The sequence below is a fragment of the Mesoplodon densirostris genome, chromosome X (assembly GCF_025265405.1).
Source record: "Mesoplodon densirostris isolate mMesDen1 chromosome X, mMesDen1 primary haplotype, whole genome shotgun sequence".
NCBI classification, from domain to species: Eukaryota; Metazoa; Chordata; class Mammalia; order Artiodactyla; family Ziphiidae; genus Mesoplodon; species Mesoplodon densirostris.
In genome coordinates this window covers 105,823,302-105,843,089 of record NC_082681.1, presented here as the reverse complement: position 1 = coordinate 105,843,089, position 19,788 = coordinate 105,823,302, and the positions used below count along the sequence as shown (strand labels likewise).

The window sequence follows — 19,788 nt, the reverse complement described above, 5'->3', positions numbered from 1 at the left end:
ATGCTTGTGCCCTTCTTTTTTATTGCGGTATAATATGAATCACAGTCTTATCAATTCCTCATCATAGGTTGTTTGGCTTGCTTCCGCTTTTTGGCTATTACAAACAGAGCTTCTATAAAAATTCAGATGCTGTTTTTTTTGTGTGAGTGTAAGTTTTCATTTCTCCATGAAAATATCCAGAAGGGGCCTTTTCAAACTTAAGTAATAAGTTAGTTTTATCAGAAACATCCAAATGGTTTTCCAAAGAGCCTAGCTCATTTTGCATTCCCAAATCAATGTATGAGAGATCTGATAGCTCCACAACCTCACCAGGACTTGGTATTTTTAGTATAGTCTTTTTTAGTCATTCTAATAGATATGTAGTGGCATCTCATAGCAGTTTAAATTTACATTTTCTTTAAGTGTAATGATGTTTAATGTATTCTCATCTCCTTATTTGGCAGCCATAAATCCTCTTTGGTAAGCATGTATTCAAGTTTTATGCCAATTTTCTAACCGAACTATGTCTATTACTGTTGAGTTTAGAGAGTTCTTTCTATTTAGGGAACAAGCCCTTTTTCAGATATGTGATTTGCAAATATTTCTCGCAGTCTTTGTATGGTAATTTCTTTTTCTTATCATTGCCGTTCACAGAGCAAAAACGTTTTAAATTTGATTAAGTCTAATATAGTGGGATGAATTGGGAGATTGGGATTGACATATATACACTAATATATATAAAATAGATAACTAGGGCTTCCCTGGTGGCGCAGTGGTTGGGAGTCTGCCTGCCGATGCAGGGGACACGGGTTCGTGCCCCGGTGCGGGAGGATCCCACATGCCGCGGAGCGGCTGGGTCTGTGAGCCATGGCCGCTGAGCCTGCGTGTCCGGAGCCTGTGCTCCGCAACGGGAGAGGCCCCAGCAGTGAGAGGCCCGCATACCACAAAAAATAAAAATAAAAATAAAATAAAATAAAATAGATAACTAATAAGAACCTGCTGTATAAAAAAATAAATAAAATAAAATTCAAAAGTTCAAAAAAAATAAGTCTAATATAGATAGGTTTGATTTTATGGATTAAAGTCAGGTGTGAGAACTTTTCACAATGGATGGACTGGGCATGCTATGCAATTGTGGTGAGTCTGTAATCTACAATAGAAGAGAGAAGACAAGATAGATTAGAGGGAACATTTTAAAGTTCCCCCTTAGTTATTCCAAGTGTGACTTGGTTCAATGGATTTCTGTTGCTTCACTGCAGGAATCTGAGGTGGCACCTGAAACCACAGCTGCCATCAACCATCAGTAAGTTCATTTCAGTAAAGCATAAAAGTTTGAGTTGCTTGAGGCGGTATGACTCCGGTGTGTACAATAACCACCTAAAGCCTCTTTAATGGGTGAGAACTGGCCATTATTTTTATTTTAATAAAATGTAAAGAATAGACTAGGAATAGAATTGAGGATATCAGAGTAAATCACACACAATAAGGCTAGGTTTTCTTTTATGAAACTCAGATAATATATGTATACATACACACACACAAACTCTTGTTAGACATTGCTTAATAGTTTATATATATTCTCATTATGAAGAATGGTAGAAAAAAAAAAAGTCACTACACTAGACAATGCAATGTAAGATAATGCCCAAAATTTAGGGGCTCACAAAATCCTGACTATCAGATTCTTCCGTATAGTAAGTACATCATTAAAAATTGAAGGTCCTCAAGATGCTAATTCTACAGGGTAAATGGAAGGAATAGATCAGCCTGTTTTTTTCTCTGACAGCCCATCCTCCATTCTAAGGCTCCTACCTTGTGCTGCAGCTCCTCCATTGTGCTTAGATCCTGATCCATTTTGTGTAAGAGTTGGGCAAAAGTCTCAGAGCAGGCAGGAAGGTAATATTATCAACAGAATAAACTAATTAAGGAGCCGGAATTCCAAATACAGATATAGACCACCACGAGAAAGATCTGAAAGGACCACGTGCTCCAGAACTTGGGTAGCAGGGAGCAGAGATCTGTTCCTGCTTTCAGTCTGGAGAGGCTGTAGGCTGCTCCAGAGGCTGTAGGCTTCCTGGATATAGCTGAGGTGAGATGTAGAGTTTGGCGGGGGGAGCAGGTTTCAGACTACCACTGTAGCTGAAGAAGAGTCCCACTCTTCCGGCTCTTATCTTTTCAAGGGTATTCCCCAGACTTACCTGTTTTGGGGACAGCTGTGATTCTCCAGGGCCCTCCGAGAGCCCCCACCCACTATCACTACTGCTGTAGCTGTATCATGCACAAGAAGCAATAAAGGAGCTAACAGAGTCAAGAAAAGGAAAATTCTAGCACCTCATAGGCCCTGCCTGACAATAAGTGCTTGTGTGCAGACCCTGTATCTAACAAGGTGACTTTTTTAGTGTCGTTTCTGTTGCTCATTAATAAAATGAAAGCGCCCATCACAAAGACACATATGCTAACGAATGTCAACAACAGGACCACTTCCCTGAAATCAGGATAGCTTCTGAGTAGATGAAACTGGGTTTTATCACTGATTTGAAGAAAGTTGTCTCCATGGAGCGCTTCCATGCCCTTATTAGCAAAATGGACCTCACCTTTGATAGGAAACTGAGTAATGACAAGGACGTGCCCAAGGCCAGCCACTAGATTACTAAGGACAACTGAGTCACTGAGGAGGAAATCTGGGAAGAGATTAATGTAATGAAGGTATGTGTTGAGAGGAATCACTTCTCTACTAAGAGCCCATGAATCTCATCTGATTCATGGATGGAAGAAAATACCTGATGCACTGGAAGATTCTCAACAGTGATCTGCATGCTGTTGAATACGTGTGGATTCCAACAGTCCATGCCGAAACCAACACAATGAAAGTCTTGGTATTTTCCACCAGGGCCCATGTTATAGTCCCCACTGCACTCCCTTCCTGATATGAAGAGGCTCTAAGAGATGAGGAGGGGAAATCCCAAGGCAAAATTGCAGCCAGGGTTGGCTCTACTGCCATAGTCAGTGTACATTACAGGGCCAAGTTCAACAGCTTCTCCTGAGGCAGACTTTTCACTTAGTGTTTAAATACTAAGGTCAATATTCTAAGTAGCTGAGGTCCAGTATAGGGCTGGAGGGAAAATTTTATATCATTTTTGTATTCCTGATTTATGTGGTAACTTGGCGTTTTTCCTTCCTTCCTTTTTCACACTTCCTCCCTTTCTTCCTTTTCTCCTCTCTCTCTCCATCCCTACTTCCCATATAGCCTTGCTTTCTTCTTTCATTTATTTTTCAAGTGCTGTTCTTTTTATACATGTTTAAATAGCTTTAGAACCTATGTTTATGTATAATTTTGGTTGAATATTTACTGCTTTGTGTCAAGATTGAGTAGGAGTTTTGTGACTGTAAAACAGTGTTTGCAATCCAGAACAGGGTAACCTGGTATTGCAGTCCATGTGTCTTAGGAAATCTGAAAGAACTCAGTAGTAAAATCATTTACCCCAAGAAATTGATGCAAATATATTAAATGTTGGTCAATTCTTGTCTTTCCTAATGCTTTTTACTGTCATTTTGTAAAACCAAAGGTATCTATTTGTATTTAGTTATAAAGAATATTGGAGAAATTAAATCTTAATAATTAGATACCAAGCTCATTCGTTCATTTATCTCCAAAACATTGAACATCTGCTCTTTGGGAGACACTGTACCATTGCTTGAGTTGCTCAGAATTTTGTGTGTAGAAGTTGGAAGAAGTGAGGTAGCACGGTAAACCAGAGGGACAATTTTTAAAAAGGAGTTAGGAGGCATGAGTTCAAGTTAGAATAGTCATCTATAAATGTCCCATTGCATGGCCTTTCGCACATTCAGTAAGCTGCATGTCCTTCGTGAGAGTGAAGTTTAAATTTAGCTTTGGAGTGGGCAAATCAAAGGTGTTGGATTGTTCAACAGATAACAGGTCCCTCAGATGGTATCTCACAGTTGAGAGACTAAAGCCTGGAATGCAAAATGGGTCTCAGCAATTAGTCTTGAATCCTGGATACACTGGAGAGGTAGGAGTTTGGCCCCTGTCTCAATACATTTGAGGACAGTTTGCAAAGTAATTGCATTGGATAATCAGTTATAAACACATATTCCCTTCCATAACAAATGAAGGATGACTTCAAGGAGAAACCTAGAACCCAGAGAGTGGCATTTGGAAATTTATCTGAAGGCCTTAAAATCTAATCAAGGAATTCACAATATATGCCCAACAGGCTTTCACAATGCTATGGGCCAGGGAATGTTTATACCTTCCACTTTTCCTGTTTTGAATAAGAATGTCTATAGTTGCTGTCCTTTCCCTGTCCCACTATTATATATAGGGTGTGTTGGGGCCTGATAATTTGTTTCTTTTATTTCACAGATCCACAGAGAGAGAAGTATTGTGCCCCAGTTGGTATACTTAACTGTATGTTCCCCAAGAGCCTCATCTGCATAGGAGCCTATTTTAGGTGATGAGATTTGGATTTCAAATTGCTGTTGTAGTAGATTCAGATTTGGGGGGATCTTGGGAGAATATTAATGTATTTTGGATGAGGAAGAGACTTGGTTCATGGAGTTCAGAGATAAATTGTGGTAGAGAGAGTCTAAAGTAGTTACCATGATCTTGACCTTTTGGTATTCACGCTTCTGTATACTTCTCCTCTTGAGTATGGGCAAGGCCTGGGACTTGATTGTAACCAACAGAATATGGAAAACTGATATGTCACACCCATGATTACATTACATTTGATGCCAAAAAAGATGGGACATCATTCATTTGATTACAGATACCATATATGACTGTGTTTTGCTAAAGACTTGCTCTCACTTTCCTGCTGGCATTGAAAAAGAAATCTGCTATGTTGAAAACTTCTATGGAGAGGGTCACCAGCCTGGAACTACAGGCTACTTTTAACCATTTAAACTGATTTTGCAAGAGTTTTTTTTTTTTTTTTTTTAATTAAGCTCTTAGTTCTTCAGACAAGAGGAAATGAATTCTGCCAACAAACTGAGTGAGCTTGATACTGGATTTTTCTCTAGTCAAGCCTTCAGATTAGAGCAGAGCTCAGTAAATACGTTAATGTCAACTAGGAGAAACCCTGAATCAGAGAAGGCAGTTGAGCTATTCTTGGACTCCTGATACACAAAAACCATGAGAGAATTAAATTGTGTGTGTGTTTTTAACTGGTATGTTTGTGGTAATTTGTTACACAGCAAAACAGAACCAATGCATGAAGACTAGTGTATGATATTCTTCTGGATATAAACTCTTCTTTTTTCTCTTTCTTCATTCCTGTATTTCATGTTTCAAACCTAAAGTGGTTATCTCGTGATGAGCAGAAATAGATTCATATAATGTTTGAGTAAGTAGGACTGTTCCTTGATCTCAAGGGTGAAGGGAGCTGGAATGAAGTGTGTGGAGTAAAGATGGGTGTGTGCCTTGCTCTGGGCTAGTAATTATCATGATTGACGATGATCTAGATGGTGTCCCTCCTCTTCAAGTTCCCCTCAGCTTAGGACTCTGTGGAATTATTTCTTGGAGTCTCCTTTGACATTTCATCATTGACTGTCAGACTAAACTCTCAAACCAAGAACCCAGAATACCATTTAGATGGTGGAAGTTTCTCATTTAGGCACTCTCAGGACCTGGCCTGTCAGGAGTGGTGATAATTTACTTTATGGATGAAGAGTCCCTCCCTCTGGGTTCACTAAGAGCTGCCTGCCCATTTTGGAATTAGCTCAGGGTTCCTGATTCCTGCCCTCTCTTAAATCAGACTCTCCTTAATGTCAGCAAGTAGAGAGACCTGTGCCTTTCTCATTAAAATACTCCATAGCCCAGTCAGGGGCCTCTATAAGGGGGTCTCTGTGCTAAACAGCAGAATCTGCAGGACACTTTCACTTGGAAAATAAAGGAGAGAGGCCCAGTCCCCCAAATTCCTAACTTCCAAAAGGAACACTCATCCTGGTGGAACAACAGGTGGGATTCTATTCCCATCATATCTGGACACCCTGGCGTGGCACTGCATCTAGGTCAGTAATGACCTCTTGGTTCTCAGTATGTCTGTAATCAACAGGCTATTCCCTGGTGTCTCTTCTTTGGAACAGTACAGTACAGAGCATATAATTCTTGGAGGTGCAGAGCAACACAAGTCAGCATGGGGGATGATGTAGTGGGAGGTGAAATGAACATATCATTGGCTCAGATAGCATTCTCCCAATGCAGCATTCTCCCAAGTCCCAGTTGTCACATTTTGAAAGTAAAGGCCCAAGAAGAAAAACTACGTGTGGAACATGAGGAAGACGAGCTGGCATATCTTCTTCTGTCCAACTCATGTCATCTCACGTGCTTATGTTACTGACCTGATAGATGTCCCCAGACTTTTCATTCTTTCTCCTCCGGATTTATTGATGTGCTTGATGACCAATGTTGCCGGCTCTTTACTTGATAGAACATGTGAAGATTTTGTATGTTGTTTCTTCTGTTATGTAAGATCTATATGACCAATAATTTGTAAGTATTACCAATTACAAAAGAAACAGAAATAAGTAATAATAGTTAAAAATAGTGTATGAAATATAGGTGCAGAGAGTTAAGTATTTTAAGAGAACACTAACAGTATTTTAAAACAATACCTCAGCAAAAAGTGGCAACAAGGAAAGGTTTCTGCCTATAGAAAACTTCTGTTAATAATTTCAAGATATGGTAGAATGAGAATATTACCATGCTAGCCCATAGTGGAGAATGGAGAATGGTCATAATTCTCAGAGTGTGAAGATCACAAAAAAGGAAGACACATAGACATTATGTATCTCCTAATGGAAGTATAAAGTATCACCTGTGGAGTGCTCTTGCCAAAAAAAACAAACACATTGACCAAAAAAATACTGATACGATCAGACTTCTGCTTATAACTATTGATGATGGTTATGATGAGTGTCAGGGAAACAGGGTTCAAAGTACTGTTTTGTGTACTACACTAAATATCAGAATTTCTATGCAAAATTATTTATTATAAATATCATGCCTTTAACTTTGAATACCCAAGAGAAATGAAGAGAAATGCTGTTTTTCAGCAAAACATATACTGCAAAGGAGGGCCATTAATAGCAGAAAATTGAAATCAGCAATCACAAACTGAAACAGTAGGCCAAAGCCACACAGATCACATCAGGCTTAGAGGCTACTTGCACCATATAATCAGGGAAAACTAATCAGCATGTTCTGTAAACTTTTCCAAATCACACAAAAATATTTGAAATTACTCCACACATTTTAACAAGCAGGCTTCCCTTGATACAAAAACCAAAAAGATGAGGAGACTCAAGAAAAGAATATTTAAGCCACTGTTTTAAACTGGACTAGAAAACAAAGCCACAGAGCTAAGAATAGAAAAATAAACCAGAAGTATAAAAATGCAAATAGGTAACATCCATCATCTGCATATGATTACTGCATGTTACAGGTGTGAAACAACCTCATGAAACAGGGGCTTTCAAAATCATTCGTCTCAGTTCCTCCACGTACAAAGTAAACTTTTTAGTGGATAACCTATGAAAGTGGCTAAGTCTGCCTGGTGAAAGCAGGAATAGATGGCTATGACTTCTCTCTGACAGCCCACCCACCTGTCCTGCCCCCTTCCTGCCTTGTGCTCCAACTTCCCCATTTTTCATTGAGGCTGGAACATGACTCATTCTAAGCGCTGCAAGGATTGCAGTAAGTGAACTCATCAAGGCTTTGCTGGGATCAGGCATTTCCCTGAAAGCCTGAAGTCATGAAAAAGGAGCCCAAAAGAGAACCCCATAAATGAGGACAGAGGAGAACAACAGCAAAGAATAAAGGGGTGGGGGTGGGGGTCACACGAAGACGGGCTAGCGGCTGCTTTTCTCCTTAAAGGCCAAGCAGGTCTGTCTGGTTGAGATATGCCCTCAGTTACTCTTCAGGGTTCTCAGTGGCAAGAGGACCTTGGCATGAGGGTCAAGACCTCAGCTCAACAGAGGGAGGCAGCTAGAGCGTGGCAGCCAGAGTGAGGACTGGGAGCCGGGCCAGCAGGCACCACCCCTCTGAAACTGAGTGCTGCGTGCGCAGTGCGCCACCCCTACTGGTGACCCCGGGAGACCCCAGGCAGGCCTCACCGGATGTCACGCCCCCTGACTTCCGCCTCCAGAGCGCAGGGCTGCGAGGGCTTCAATCTGAGGCGCAGACTCCAGTCAGCAGCGGGAGGAACCCCAGGTGCCGCTCGTTGTCAGGTGAGACTCTAAATGAGGACTGAGGGGACCGCCGGCCCCAGAAAGGAGGACGCCCAGCTGATCAGAGCCCCACCCCAACCCCGGGAGGCGCAGGCAGGTTCAGGCTGACCTACCACACACTTCCTGTTGGGCCATCTGATTGAGGTGGTGGCCTTTGTGCGTGGGGCTGTGTCCCCGACCTACGAGTCTTCAAGCAAAGGCCCCTGAGTGAGACCTGAGGGGACCGTCCCCCACAATAGTAGCGACTCACTGAGCCTCGGCTGGGAGGTCGGCCGTGGGAGGCCCCGGGCAGGAGCGGCCGGAAGTGGTGCTAATGATCTCGGCCACTGGAGTCTGAGGGAGGGGAGGCCTTAGTCTGGGACAGGTGGTGTCATGTCACCAAAGGAAGCCATCTCAGGCCCTGCAGGAGTCCTGGTGAGGACCCCGAGTGAAGCCTTAGGGATCCTCAGACCCCAGGACGGAGGGTGTGCACAGCGTTCATCCCTGTTGTCAGCTGTGGCTGTCCTGTCATGAGGTTCTCCTGACTTCCATTTTGGGGGTCTCACAGAGATGTGGCCTTGATTGGAGGGGGGCCTCAGGCAATAGATGGCGGCGGGCACCTTACCAACCAGGATCTAGTTTGAGAAGTGTATGTGAGGATTGTGGGGCTAACTGACCCATGGCAGAGGGGGCTCCACAGCCCTGAGAGGTCCAGGGAGTGAAGCTGGCAGAGGCCACCCCTCCCATCCTCCTCTGGGTCTCAGGAAGAGCCGCCACAGTTCAGTTTACCAGCTGAAGCCACTCACATATGCCCTATTTATCTTAGGTGGTGAATCTCATTGCCCACCCTCCTGTCCAGGTACTGCTACCCACAAGAGTCATCATGCCTCAGCGTCAGAAGCGTCCTCAACACTCATATGATCAATGCGATCAGACCTTCAGTATGTCCCAGGGCCTGGAGGTTGCACAGGTCTCCAAGGATCTGGAGGAGACCCATCTCTCCTGCCATCCTCTAATGCCTGGCGATTTGAGGGAGACTCCTGGGGCTCGTATATCCAGCACTCCTGAGGGTCCTCAGAGTTTCTGCTCCTCTTCCATTGCTATCAAAGCCACCTCACCCACCAAATCGGATGAGGGGTCCAATAGCCAAGAAAGAGAGTATACTCTGAGCACCTCACAGGCTGTGCTAGACCCCAAGAATGTGCCCATAGATGCTCTAGATAAGAAAGTAGCTATGTTGGTAAATTTCTTGCTATTCAAGTATCAAATGAAAGAGCCAATAACAAAGGCAGATATGTTGAAGTTTGTCATGAAAGAGTACGAAGTCCACTTTCCTGAGATCTTCCTGAGAGCCTCTGAGCACATGGAGATGGTCTTTGGCCTTGATTTGATGGAAATGGATCACACCAATCACCACTATGGCCTCTTCATCAAATTGGGCCTCACCTATGATGGGATGCTGCATGTTGAAAGAGGCATGCCCAAGACCGGCATCCTGATACTTACCCTGAGTGTGATCTTCATGAAGGGCAACCGTGCTACCGAAGACGAAATCTGGGAAGTTGTGAATGTGACCGGGGCATATTCTGGGATGAAGCACTTCATCTTTGGGGAGCCCAGGGAGCTCATCACCAAAGAGTTCGTGAAGGAAAAATACCTGGAGTACCGGCAGGTGGCCAACACTGATCCTGCGCAATTTGAGTTCCTGTGGGGCCCCAGAGCCCACGCTGAAACCACCAAGATGAAGGTCCTGGAGTTTCTGGCCAAGATTCATGGGACTCACCCAAGTTCTTACCCATCTCAGTATGAGGATGCTCTGCAAGATGAAGAAGAGAGAGCCCGAGCAAGAATTTCAGGCAGGGCTCTCTCTCCTTCTGTAGTCACTGCAAGTTCTAGCAGCTTCTCCCACACCTAGGGGAGTCAGGGATACTTTCTTCATGCATTGTTGGAAGAGGCAGTTAATGCTGGTAGAATTTAGTTCTGAGGCGGGGGCAGAAAGGAAGACAACATATTTGCCTGTGTGTTCCTGTTTTGTATGTATAACTTGAAAGTTTATTCTCTTTTTTGATGTATGTATTACTCATATTTTTTAATGTGAATTTAACTGGTTTCAAAATGTCAAGGTTTATGAATGATACTGATCATACATTTACTGCTCTCATGATGTTTAAAGCAAGAACTTTGTTGTTTTGTGAAACAAATTGTGAAACTATCCATCTTACTTTATCTTCTGGAATAAGAAGATGGCATTGCTATAGGCATTTATTTCCTTGCACATGTGAAAGGTCAGCTTTAAGACAGCTGGGATCAATAGAAAAAATAGAGAAGAATCTCTAAAAGATATTCAAAATTTGCCTTTCGTATCCCTTTTAGTTCTTGTTCTGTAAAATTAAATGATATATGCGTGGATTTGCTTAAGCTCTTTAAAGAATGTATAACAAATGTTAATAAATTAGACCTCATGTTCACTGGATCATTTATTCCACAAACATTTATTGAACAGCTGCTCTTTGAAAAGAACTGTAGATAGTATTGGGAATGCTAGGATTAATGACTCAGGGCCTGCTCATAATGTTTTAACATATAGGAGAAAGAATCCTTCATGGACAATAATGAGATCTTCTAATTCCTAAGGGACAAGTAAAATGAAGAAGTGAGTAGGTAGAGGTGGACAGTCCTATGAGACTGTCAGCGTGGTAATGCAGTTAGGCGTGGCCATTTGGGGCTTTGGGAAACTTGAAGTCTTTCAGTGGGAGTTAATTTTACATGAAACTGGCTGGTGAGCAACATGAGGCTGAGGGCATTATGAGAGGGACCAGACCCTCTAATGGTCTGTCTGAGTTGAAACCCAAATGTCTGGAGTGGTAAACTGCTGTTAGTTGTTACTTTTGGATCACAGTAAACCAGAAAGAAATTCTCACCTGGAACAGGAATGGAAGGTTACCTGAATCTTATTCCTGTGCAGCTGAACGCATGCACAAAGTTTTTTGTATATATCACCTCTAAGGAGTTTCTGAGAAATATAAATACTTCTTTGAGATCAGACACCCAGAAGCTACCGGGCTGACAGTTGGCCATCGCCTAGGAGAGCCAGCGCTTACTTCATTCAAAAGAAAATTTAGTTAAGCTGTCTTCAGTCTAATTTGGAAAAAAAATAAGCTAATGCTTAATTTTTGGTGGGGATGAAATGAATGAAAAAGTGGGGCAGGGTTGCAAGCAAGGTGTAAGGGAGGAAAAGTAATTTTTCCTCTATCCTTGTTCTTGGCTGAGACCCTCTTGTAATAAAAAGAGTAACGGGAAAAACAAATTTAGTTTTCTATGTCTGTATGGGAGCCCCACAAATATATGAGACTCAAAGAAGTACCAGAGCAGGAAGCTTTTATACCTTTTAGACAAAGAAACAATGAATTGAAAAGAACTGACAAAGGGGTTTAAACCAGGGCAAGTCAAGAGTGAAACAGTAAGAGGGTTTGTTTATATAGCCCTATTGGCCCTAAATTCTGTTTCTGGTGGTAAGAATGCCTTCTACCCTCCTGGTGCAGGGAGGGTACCTTTCACATGGGAGATTTATCTCCTGCTTTCAGGGGAACAAAGGAGGGTCAAAGTGTCCTCCTTTCACTAACTGTTTCTCAAGTACCTTTAACTCAAAGCAACCTGTATGCCAAAGTGGCATATTTGAGGGTGACATACAGTAGCCCTTCCTTACCCCAGTTTTGCTGTCCAAAGTTTTGCTTACTGCAGTCTACCATGGTTTGAAAATATTAAATGGAAAATTCCAGAAATAACAGTTCACACATTTTAAATTTTATGCTGTTCTAAGTGCTGCGATTAAGTCTCATGTGGTCCTGCTCCATCCAGCCTGAGATGTGAATCATCCCTTTGTCCAGCGTATCCCATCTGTTAGTCATTTAGTAGCTTTCTCTTTTATGAGATTGACTGTCAAGGTTTTTCAGCACTTGTGTTCAAGTAACCCTTATTTTATTTAATAACAGCCCCAAAGTACAAGAGAAGTGATGCTGGCAATTTGGATAGTCTCTTACTGTGCCTAATTTATAAATTAAACTTGATCATAGGTATGAATGTATAGGAAGAAACATAGTATATATAGGGTTCAGTTCTATCCACAGTTTCAGTCATCCACTGAGGCCTTGGAACATATCCCACACTGAGAAGGGGGGACTGCTGTATTATGAACCCCTACAAACAGCAGCTGGGAGGAAGGCAAGGAGTTTGTCCTTGACACGGTATCTAGGACATTTGAATTACATCCAGATGGGGAAGACATTCCAACACCCAAATTCAAGAACATAAACTCTGAGGGTAAATTTTTACAAAATTTTTTTTTCTCAGAGAAACATTTTTGTCTGATTTGATATACCATAGCACTTTGTGTCTTCTGAGAAAGTCTAGATTTAGAGAAACACTCATACACACACATACACAGGTGAGGGGGTAGGATTTGGAATCAACAGTCACAGCAATAACTCTCATTCATTAAAGCCCTGTGTTATGCCAGACACTGTGCCATGTGTTTTGTATACTTAATACACATTGCAATAGTCCCAGAAGACAGGCTTATCAAACCAAATTCACATAAAAGAAGATCCTCAGGCTCAAAGACCTTGTGATCGTACCTGATTTCACATGACTAGACTGTGACAGAGCTGTCACTAGACCTCTTCTCTGAATTCATCTGGAACTCACTAGGTTCCACTCTTCCCAGCCTGAGTCAGATCTTCTGACCCTTTATCTGTCTTCTCACTACTCCTTAATACCTCTCAGGATACAGAAAGAATGTAGTACCCAGGAACTTAAAGCAGGTATAAAGAAGGAAATTTGAAATAAGAAACACAATTTGGGGATTGTCTCTGAACTTCATTTACCAATGTCTTGAGAGCTGACTCTGCCTGGGGGCTGGCATTTCTATCAGCTTCTGCTCTCTCTGCAACATATTGCCTTTCCCCTGGGTATTCTCCAGTGAGCCTTCTTGTTCACACTGGAACCTGACCTGCTGGCTAGCTCTGCAGTCCTCCTCTGAAAGCTGTACCTGCTCCCACTGGAACAAATAGGGCAAAATTCACCTGCCTCCCCCTGACTTGGAGCATTCTAGCTCCCTGCTGGTCCTCTCCCTCACCTCTACCCCTGTGACAGCAAAATCCTGTTCCACATAAAAGGTAACCTGGTGTTGAAAGTCAGACCTGGCCACCCAATGATGATCATCTCTGCCTCATTCTCAAAATGTTTTCCCAAAGAGGTGGTAAATATGGTCTGATTTAGCATAGAATCTGCTAATTTGAGGGATAAAACCCTGAAGTTGGAGAGAGGATTTTGAAATCACCTTGATATTTGCAATATAATTTTGATTTTTTTTTTAGATTGCCCACTGAACACATACACTTATGAGCTTACCTATGTGGTTAATAACAAAAATTTCCCTCATAAGTGATAGTTGAGGAGAGGTGAAAGACCTTGGAAATAACTGCACAGCAAACATCTACTGAGGATTAATTTCTTAAATTCCCTGGAGTCCTTCCAGGAGGTGAAAAATTGTTTATTGACAGACACACTATCTTTGGTTAGGAGAAATAAAAATGTTTCAGTGCAGTTTTACTGCCTCTTGTCTCACTCTGTGACCCAAAAGAAAATTCTGGTTTTTCTTTGTGCCTAATAATACCTGTAAAAGTGTTCAGTCATGTTCAGTAATCTTGAAGGTGGCAGAAATTCATAGATTTTTTGACCAGAAACCAACAGAAAGAAGAAAATTCTCATCCCATTAAGATTCTAGGAGTTATGGTTTAGGTCAGTGCAGAAAAGTACTACTGAGGGAAGAAGACAAAACTCTTCTTGCTGCTTTTTATGGGGTCCTTTAGAAAATCTGATGTGAGCCTGTGTTTGGGAGCAACGGTCACATAGTAGGACCTCAGGAAAGTGGGAGAATTTCAAGGAAATCTGGCCTCCTCAGAAACTCTAACAGGAAATAGAGAGGATGATTGTCATAAAAATTCTACTAGTCATGGTGTATTGAGCACTAACTTTGTAACAGTTTATGGGGAAAACTGCAAGTGTTCATCCACATCTTGTCTTCCTCTCCTTCCTGGGCTCATGGGGAGACTGTGTTCCCAAGCGCACTTGTAGTTAGAGCATTTGACTAGCCCTTGCCATTGATCTGTGAGCAGAAGCAATATTTGTCATTTCCAGACCAAAGCATTTGCTGTCTGGTTTACCACCGTCCATGTTTTTCCTTGCACTCATCAGTAAACATGGAAATTGTGTGTTTGTTCATGGACCCACAAGAAGGAAGCAGACTGAACCCCTTTGTTACCTGTTAGCACAGGATGTCTACCAATTCACAGGGAGAAATAAACTTTTATTATATTAAGCTTTCATATTTCAGGTTTGGTCTGTTACATAATTTATCAGTCACTTTTTGTGGCTAAAGCACAGCTACTCTTTCTGGCATTAGACTTATTCAAATATTTTAATTACTACAATAACTGCATATGTGTTATTGCAAGAAATTCTAACAGTACTGAGAAATCACAGTTGTCCCTCTATATAACTCAGAAATTCTGCCCCTTCCTCAAAGGTGAACACACTTAACATCTATATGTTATTTTAAAGCTGATTCTAGTTTTTATCATACATAGATATACTGTAAAAATATGTTGTGATATTTTTTTCACATACATGGATTCACTGATCTTTTTTATTCTTTCAGTATTCCAATCCAATGCATGTTTTTATCTCAGACATTGTAGTTTTCACCTCTTGAGGTTCATTTAGAGTCTTTTTATGTCTTCTGTGTCTCTAACCAGCTAATCCTTCTTCTTGTTTTTTGAACATGTGAAATATAGTTATAATAACTGTTTTGATGTCCTTATTTACTCATTCTGTCAGCTGTGTTATTTCCAGGTCAGTTTTGATTGGTTAATTTTCTCCTAATTTTTAGTTATATATTTCTTCTTCTTTCCATGTCTAGTAATTTTGATCGGGTGCCCAATATTGTGAAATTTTGATTTTACATTTTCACACTTGTCCAGAAAAAATACGCATTTAATTTTTTTTTACTTGAAATATAGTTGACGTACAATAGTATGTTAGTTTCAGGTGAACTATATAGTGATTCAACGTTTATATACATTACAAAATAATCACCACAATAAGTCTAGTAACCATCCATCCCCATAGAAAGCTATTACAATATTGTTGAACATGTTCCTTATGCTATATATCACATCCCCACGGCTTATTTATTTTATAATTGGAAGTTTGTACTTCTTAATCCCCTTCACCTGTTTCACCCAACCCCTTACCCCTCGACCTTGGGAACCACTGGTTATCTGTATCTGTGAGTCTGTTTTCATTTTGTTTTGTTTGTTTTGGTTTTGGATTCCACATATAAGTGATATCATATGGTATTTGTCTTTCTCTGACTTATTTCACTTAGCGTGATACCCTTTGGCTCCATCCATGTTTTTGCAAATGGCAAGAGATCATTTTTTTAATGACTGAGTATTATTCCATTGTACATATTACCACATCTTCTTTATCCCTCCATGGGCACTTAGGTTGCTTCCATATCTTGCCCATTGTAAATAATGCTGCAGTGAACATTGGAGTGCGTATACCCTTCTGAGTTTGTGTTTTGGTTTTCTTTGAGTAATACCCAGAAGAGAAATTCCTGGATCATATGGTAGTTCTAGTTTTAATTTTTTGAGGAACTTCCATTCAGTTTTCTATAATGGCCATGCTAATTTACAATCCCACCAACAGTGTGCAGGGGTGCCCTTTTCCCCGCATCTTCGGCAACACTTGTTACAAGTTGTCTTTTTGATGATAGCCATTCTGACAGGTGTCAGTCAGTGTATCATTGTAGGTTTGCATTGCATTTCCCTGATGAATAGTGATATTGAGCATCTTTTCTTGTGTCTGTTTGCCATCTGTATGTCTTCTTAAGAAAAATGTCTATTCAGGTCCTCTGCCCATCTTTGAATTGTTTTTTTTTTTAATGTATGAGTTCTTTGTGTATTTTGGATATTAACCCCTTATCAAATAGATTATGGACAAATGTCTCCTCCCATTCAGTAGGCTGCCTTTTCATTTTGTTGGTAGTTTTCCTTCACTGTGAAAAAGCTTTTTAGTTTGATGTAGTCCTTTTTCTTTATTTTTGCTTTTGTTTCCTTTGCTTGAGGAGACAGATCAAAAAATATATATTGCTAAGACCAATGTCAAAGAGTGTACTACCTGTGTTTTCTTCTGGGAGTTTTATGGTTTAAGGTCTTACATGTATGTCTTTGATCCATTTTGAGCTTATATTTGTCTATAGTGTGAGAAAGTGGTCCAGTTTCATCCTTTTGCATGTAGCTATCCAGTTTTCCCAACACCATTTATTGAAGATGCTGTCTTTCCCCCATTGTATATTCTTGCCTCCTTTGTTGTAGATTAATTGACCATATGTGCATGGGTTCATTTCTGGGCTCTCTGTCCTGTTGCATTGATCTATATTTCTGTTTTTGTGCAGTGCCATACTGTTTTGATTACTGTAGCTTTGTGGTATAGTTTGAAATCAGGGCACATCATACCTCCAACTTTGTTCTTCTTTCTCAAGATTGCTTTGGCTATTCTGGAAAACCCACATTTTTTAAAATTTTCAGTACATCAAGATCTCAAGCTCTCTTCTGTAGTGTTATGAAGTTACTTAGAAACAAAATAATCCTTTCCATTCTTGCTTTCAAGCTTTGTTAGTTAGGACCAGAGCAGCATGAACTATGGCTTACATCAGCTCACTATTGAGACAAAGCACTTCTGAGTATTCTCCCTGATGCTCCATGAATCATATGGTTTATCACTCTGACAGGAAGTACTCCCTGCCCTGTGTGGGCTCCTTTTCTGTACAATTCTCTCCTCTCCAGTACTTTCTCTTAGGAACTCTCTCTGGCTTGTCCTTACCAGACTCTCAGCTTCATCTCATCAATTAACAGAAACCCCAGGCTTCACCTGGGCTCCAGGCAGCAAGCTGGAAAAATTATAGGTTCATATCCTTTGTTACCCATCTCCCATCACTGTCTTATATGGTCTGATGTCCAATATATTGAATACTGTTGTTGTATAATTTATCTGTTTTTTAACTGTTTCAGGCAAGTGGATGAATCTGGTCCCAGTTACTCCATCTTCACCAGAGTTAGAAGTTGTAGAAATAAGTAAAATCTAGGTAATTGCAGCATGCTAATGTCTCAAAAGAACAAATCAACTTTTCAAGCACATTATAATTAAAAATTAAGATTGAAAGATACTGGCAAACACACTAACATATATAACTCTATAATTTTTCCTTTTAATAATTTTGTATAAATGGAATTATAGAGTAGATAAGGTTGAACTTTAACATTGGCTCTTTTTCACTCAGCATTATGACCTTGAGATTGATCTGGGTTGTCACATGTACATGTTCTTTTTTTATTGCACTGTAATATTCCATCATATGGATCACGGTCTTTTAGCCATTCCTCACTGAAAGACATATGGTTTGCTTCTAGTTTTTGGCTATTACAAACAAAGCTTCTATATACATTCAGATGCAGTTTTTTGTGTGTGAGATAAGTTTTTGTTTCTCTATGAAAATATGCAGCAGGGACCTGTTCAAACATAATTGTAAGTTAACTGCATTAGAAACTGCTGAATGGTTTTCCAGGGAGCTTGGCTCATTTTCCATTCCCACAATCAATGTAGGAGAAATCCAGTTGCTTCACATCCTTACCAGGGCATGTTATTTTTACTATTTTTTTAACCATTCTAATAGATGTTTAGTTGTGTCTCGTAGGGTTTAAATTTACATTTCCTTAAAGGATAATGATGTTTAGTGTATTTTCATCTGCTTTTCTGGTGTCTGTATGTCCTCTCTGGTAAAGATTGTGTTCAAACTGAAAAGGTTCTGCAAAGCAAATGAAACAGTCAGCAAAATGAAAAGGCAATCTATGGAATGGGAGAAAGTATTTCCAAAACATACATCTGTAATGGGTCAGTATCTACAATACTTAAGGAATTCATATAATCAATAGCAAAAAACAATTTGATTTTAAAATGCACAGAGGTCTTAGAAGATGTTTTTCCAAAGACATACCTATGGCCAAGAAGTATAGGAAAAGGTGCTTAATGTCCCTAATCATCAGGGAAATACAAATAAAAACCACAATGAGATATTACCTTACCCCTGTTAGAATAGCTATTATCATAAAGACAATAGGTAGCAAATATTGGTGAGGATGTGGAGAAAAGGCAACCCTTGTGCAATGTTCGTAAGAACGTAAATTAGTATAGTCACTATGGAAAAAAGTATGCAAGTTCCTCAAAAATTAAAAATAGGACTACTGTATGATTGAGCAATCCCACTTCTCGGTATATACCTGAAGGAAATGAAAACACTTATCTCGAAGAGAAATATCTGTACCCCAATGTTTATTGCAGCATTATTTACAAGAGTCAAAATGTGAGAACTACCTAAGTGTCCATCAGTGCATGAGTGGATAAAGATGTGGTGTGTATACACACATACATATATACACACACAATGGAATATTATTCAGCCTCAAGAAAGAAGGAAATCCTGCCTTTTGCGACAACATGGATGGACCTTGAATACACTATGCTAAGTGAAGTAAAGAGTAGAATAGTGGTTGCCAGGAGCTGGGGGTGTGGAGGAAATGGGGAGATGTTGGTCCAAGGGTACAAACTCCCAGCTATAAGATGAATAAAATCTGGGGCTCTAATGCACAGCATGGTCACTATAGTTAATGGTGCTGTGTTATTTACTTGAATGTTGTTAAGAGGGTAGATCTTAAATGTTATCACCACACACACAAGAAAACTGGCAATTATGTGATGGGATGGAAGTGTTAGCCAATTATTTTAGTAATCATTTTGCAATATATACATGTAACTAATCATCACATTGTACACCTTTAACTTACATACGTTATCAATATCTCAATAATCTAGAAAAAATAAAGAATATAAAAGGAGGCAGGATCGGTCAGAAATAGAAGTTGGGATGAGGCATGGGAATGATTGAGCTTTTCAGTCAGTGGTATCTCAGTGTCACCCTCATCTCTGTTGTTAGCTGTCTTAAAATAAATATAACTGAACCAAGTAGGGACAATCAAGGCTACTGACTTTTTGACTCTTGTGAGTCCTGGAAACAGAAATGCAGACGTATTGTCTGAATTATGGCTTTCATCTGCGGGGTTCCAGAGCAACTTCTGTTTGAGGATACTGTTGGTCACAAGGTTTAATCCCACACTTCCTAAGACTTCCTGCTGCCTTCAGGTCACCTGTACTGATTACTCCACTAAGGTGGCAGCCCATGCTGAAAGTACAGACCACAATTCTGTTGTCAACTCTTTGTTGCTCTCACCACAGGGGCACATGTGGATGTCAAAGGGAAGAAAGTGGAGCTCCAGTCTTGAAGTCCCTTTCACTCCCAGGTAATGAGTATGTATGGAATAGATGAACTCTCTGATCAAATTGGACTTAACTTCTGGACAAAACATGAAGCAGAGCTTGTCTGAATATCATTTCGTAAGT

At 40.5% G+C, this 19,788-nt stretch overlaps 1 protein-coding gene across 1 annotated transcript; it reads left to right on the top strand.

Annotated features, from left to right (window-relative positions):
• The first annotated feature begins 9,091 nt into the window (after nucleotides 1-9,091).
• Nucleotides 9,092-10,123, top strand: MAGEB16 (MAGE family member B16). Its single transcript, XM_060088108.1, has one exon. The coding sequence runs from the start codon at nucleotides 9,092-9,094 to the stop codon at nucleotides 10,121-10,123; it is 1,032 nt and encodes a 343-aa protein (XP_059944091.1).
• Nucleotides 10,124-19,788: the final 9,665 nt, after the last annotated feature.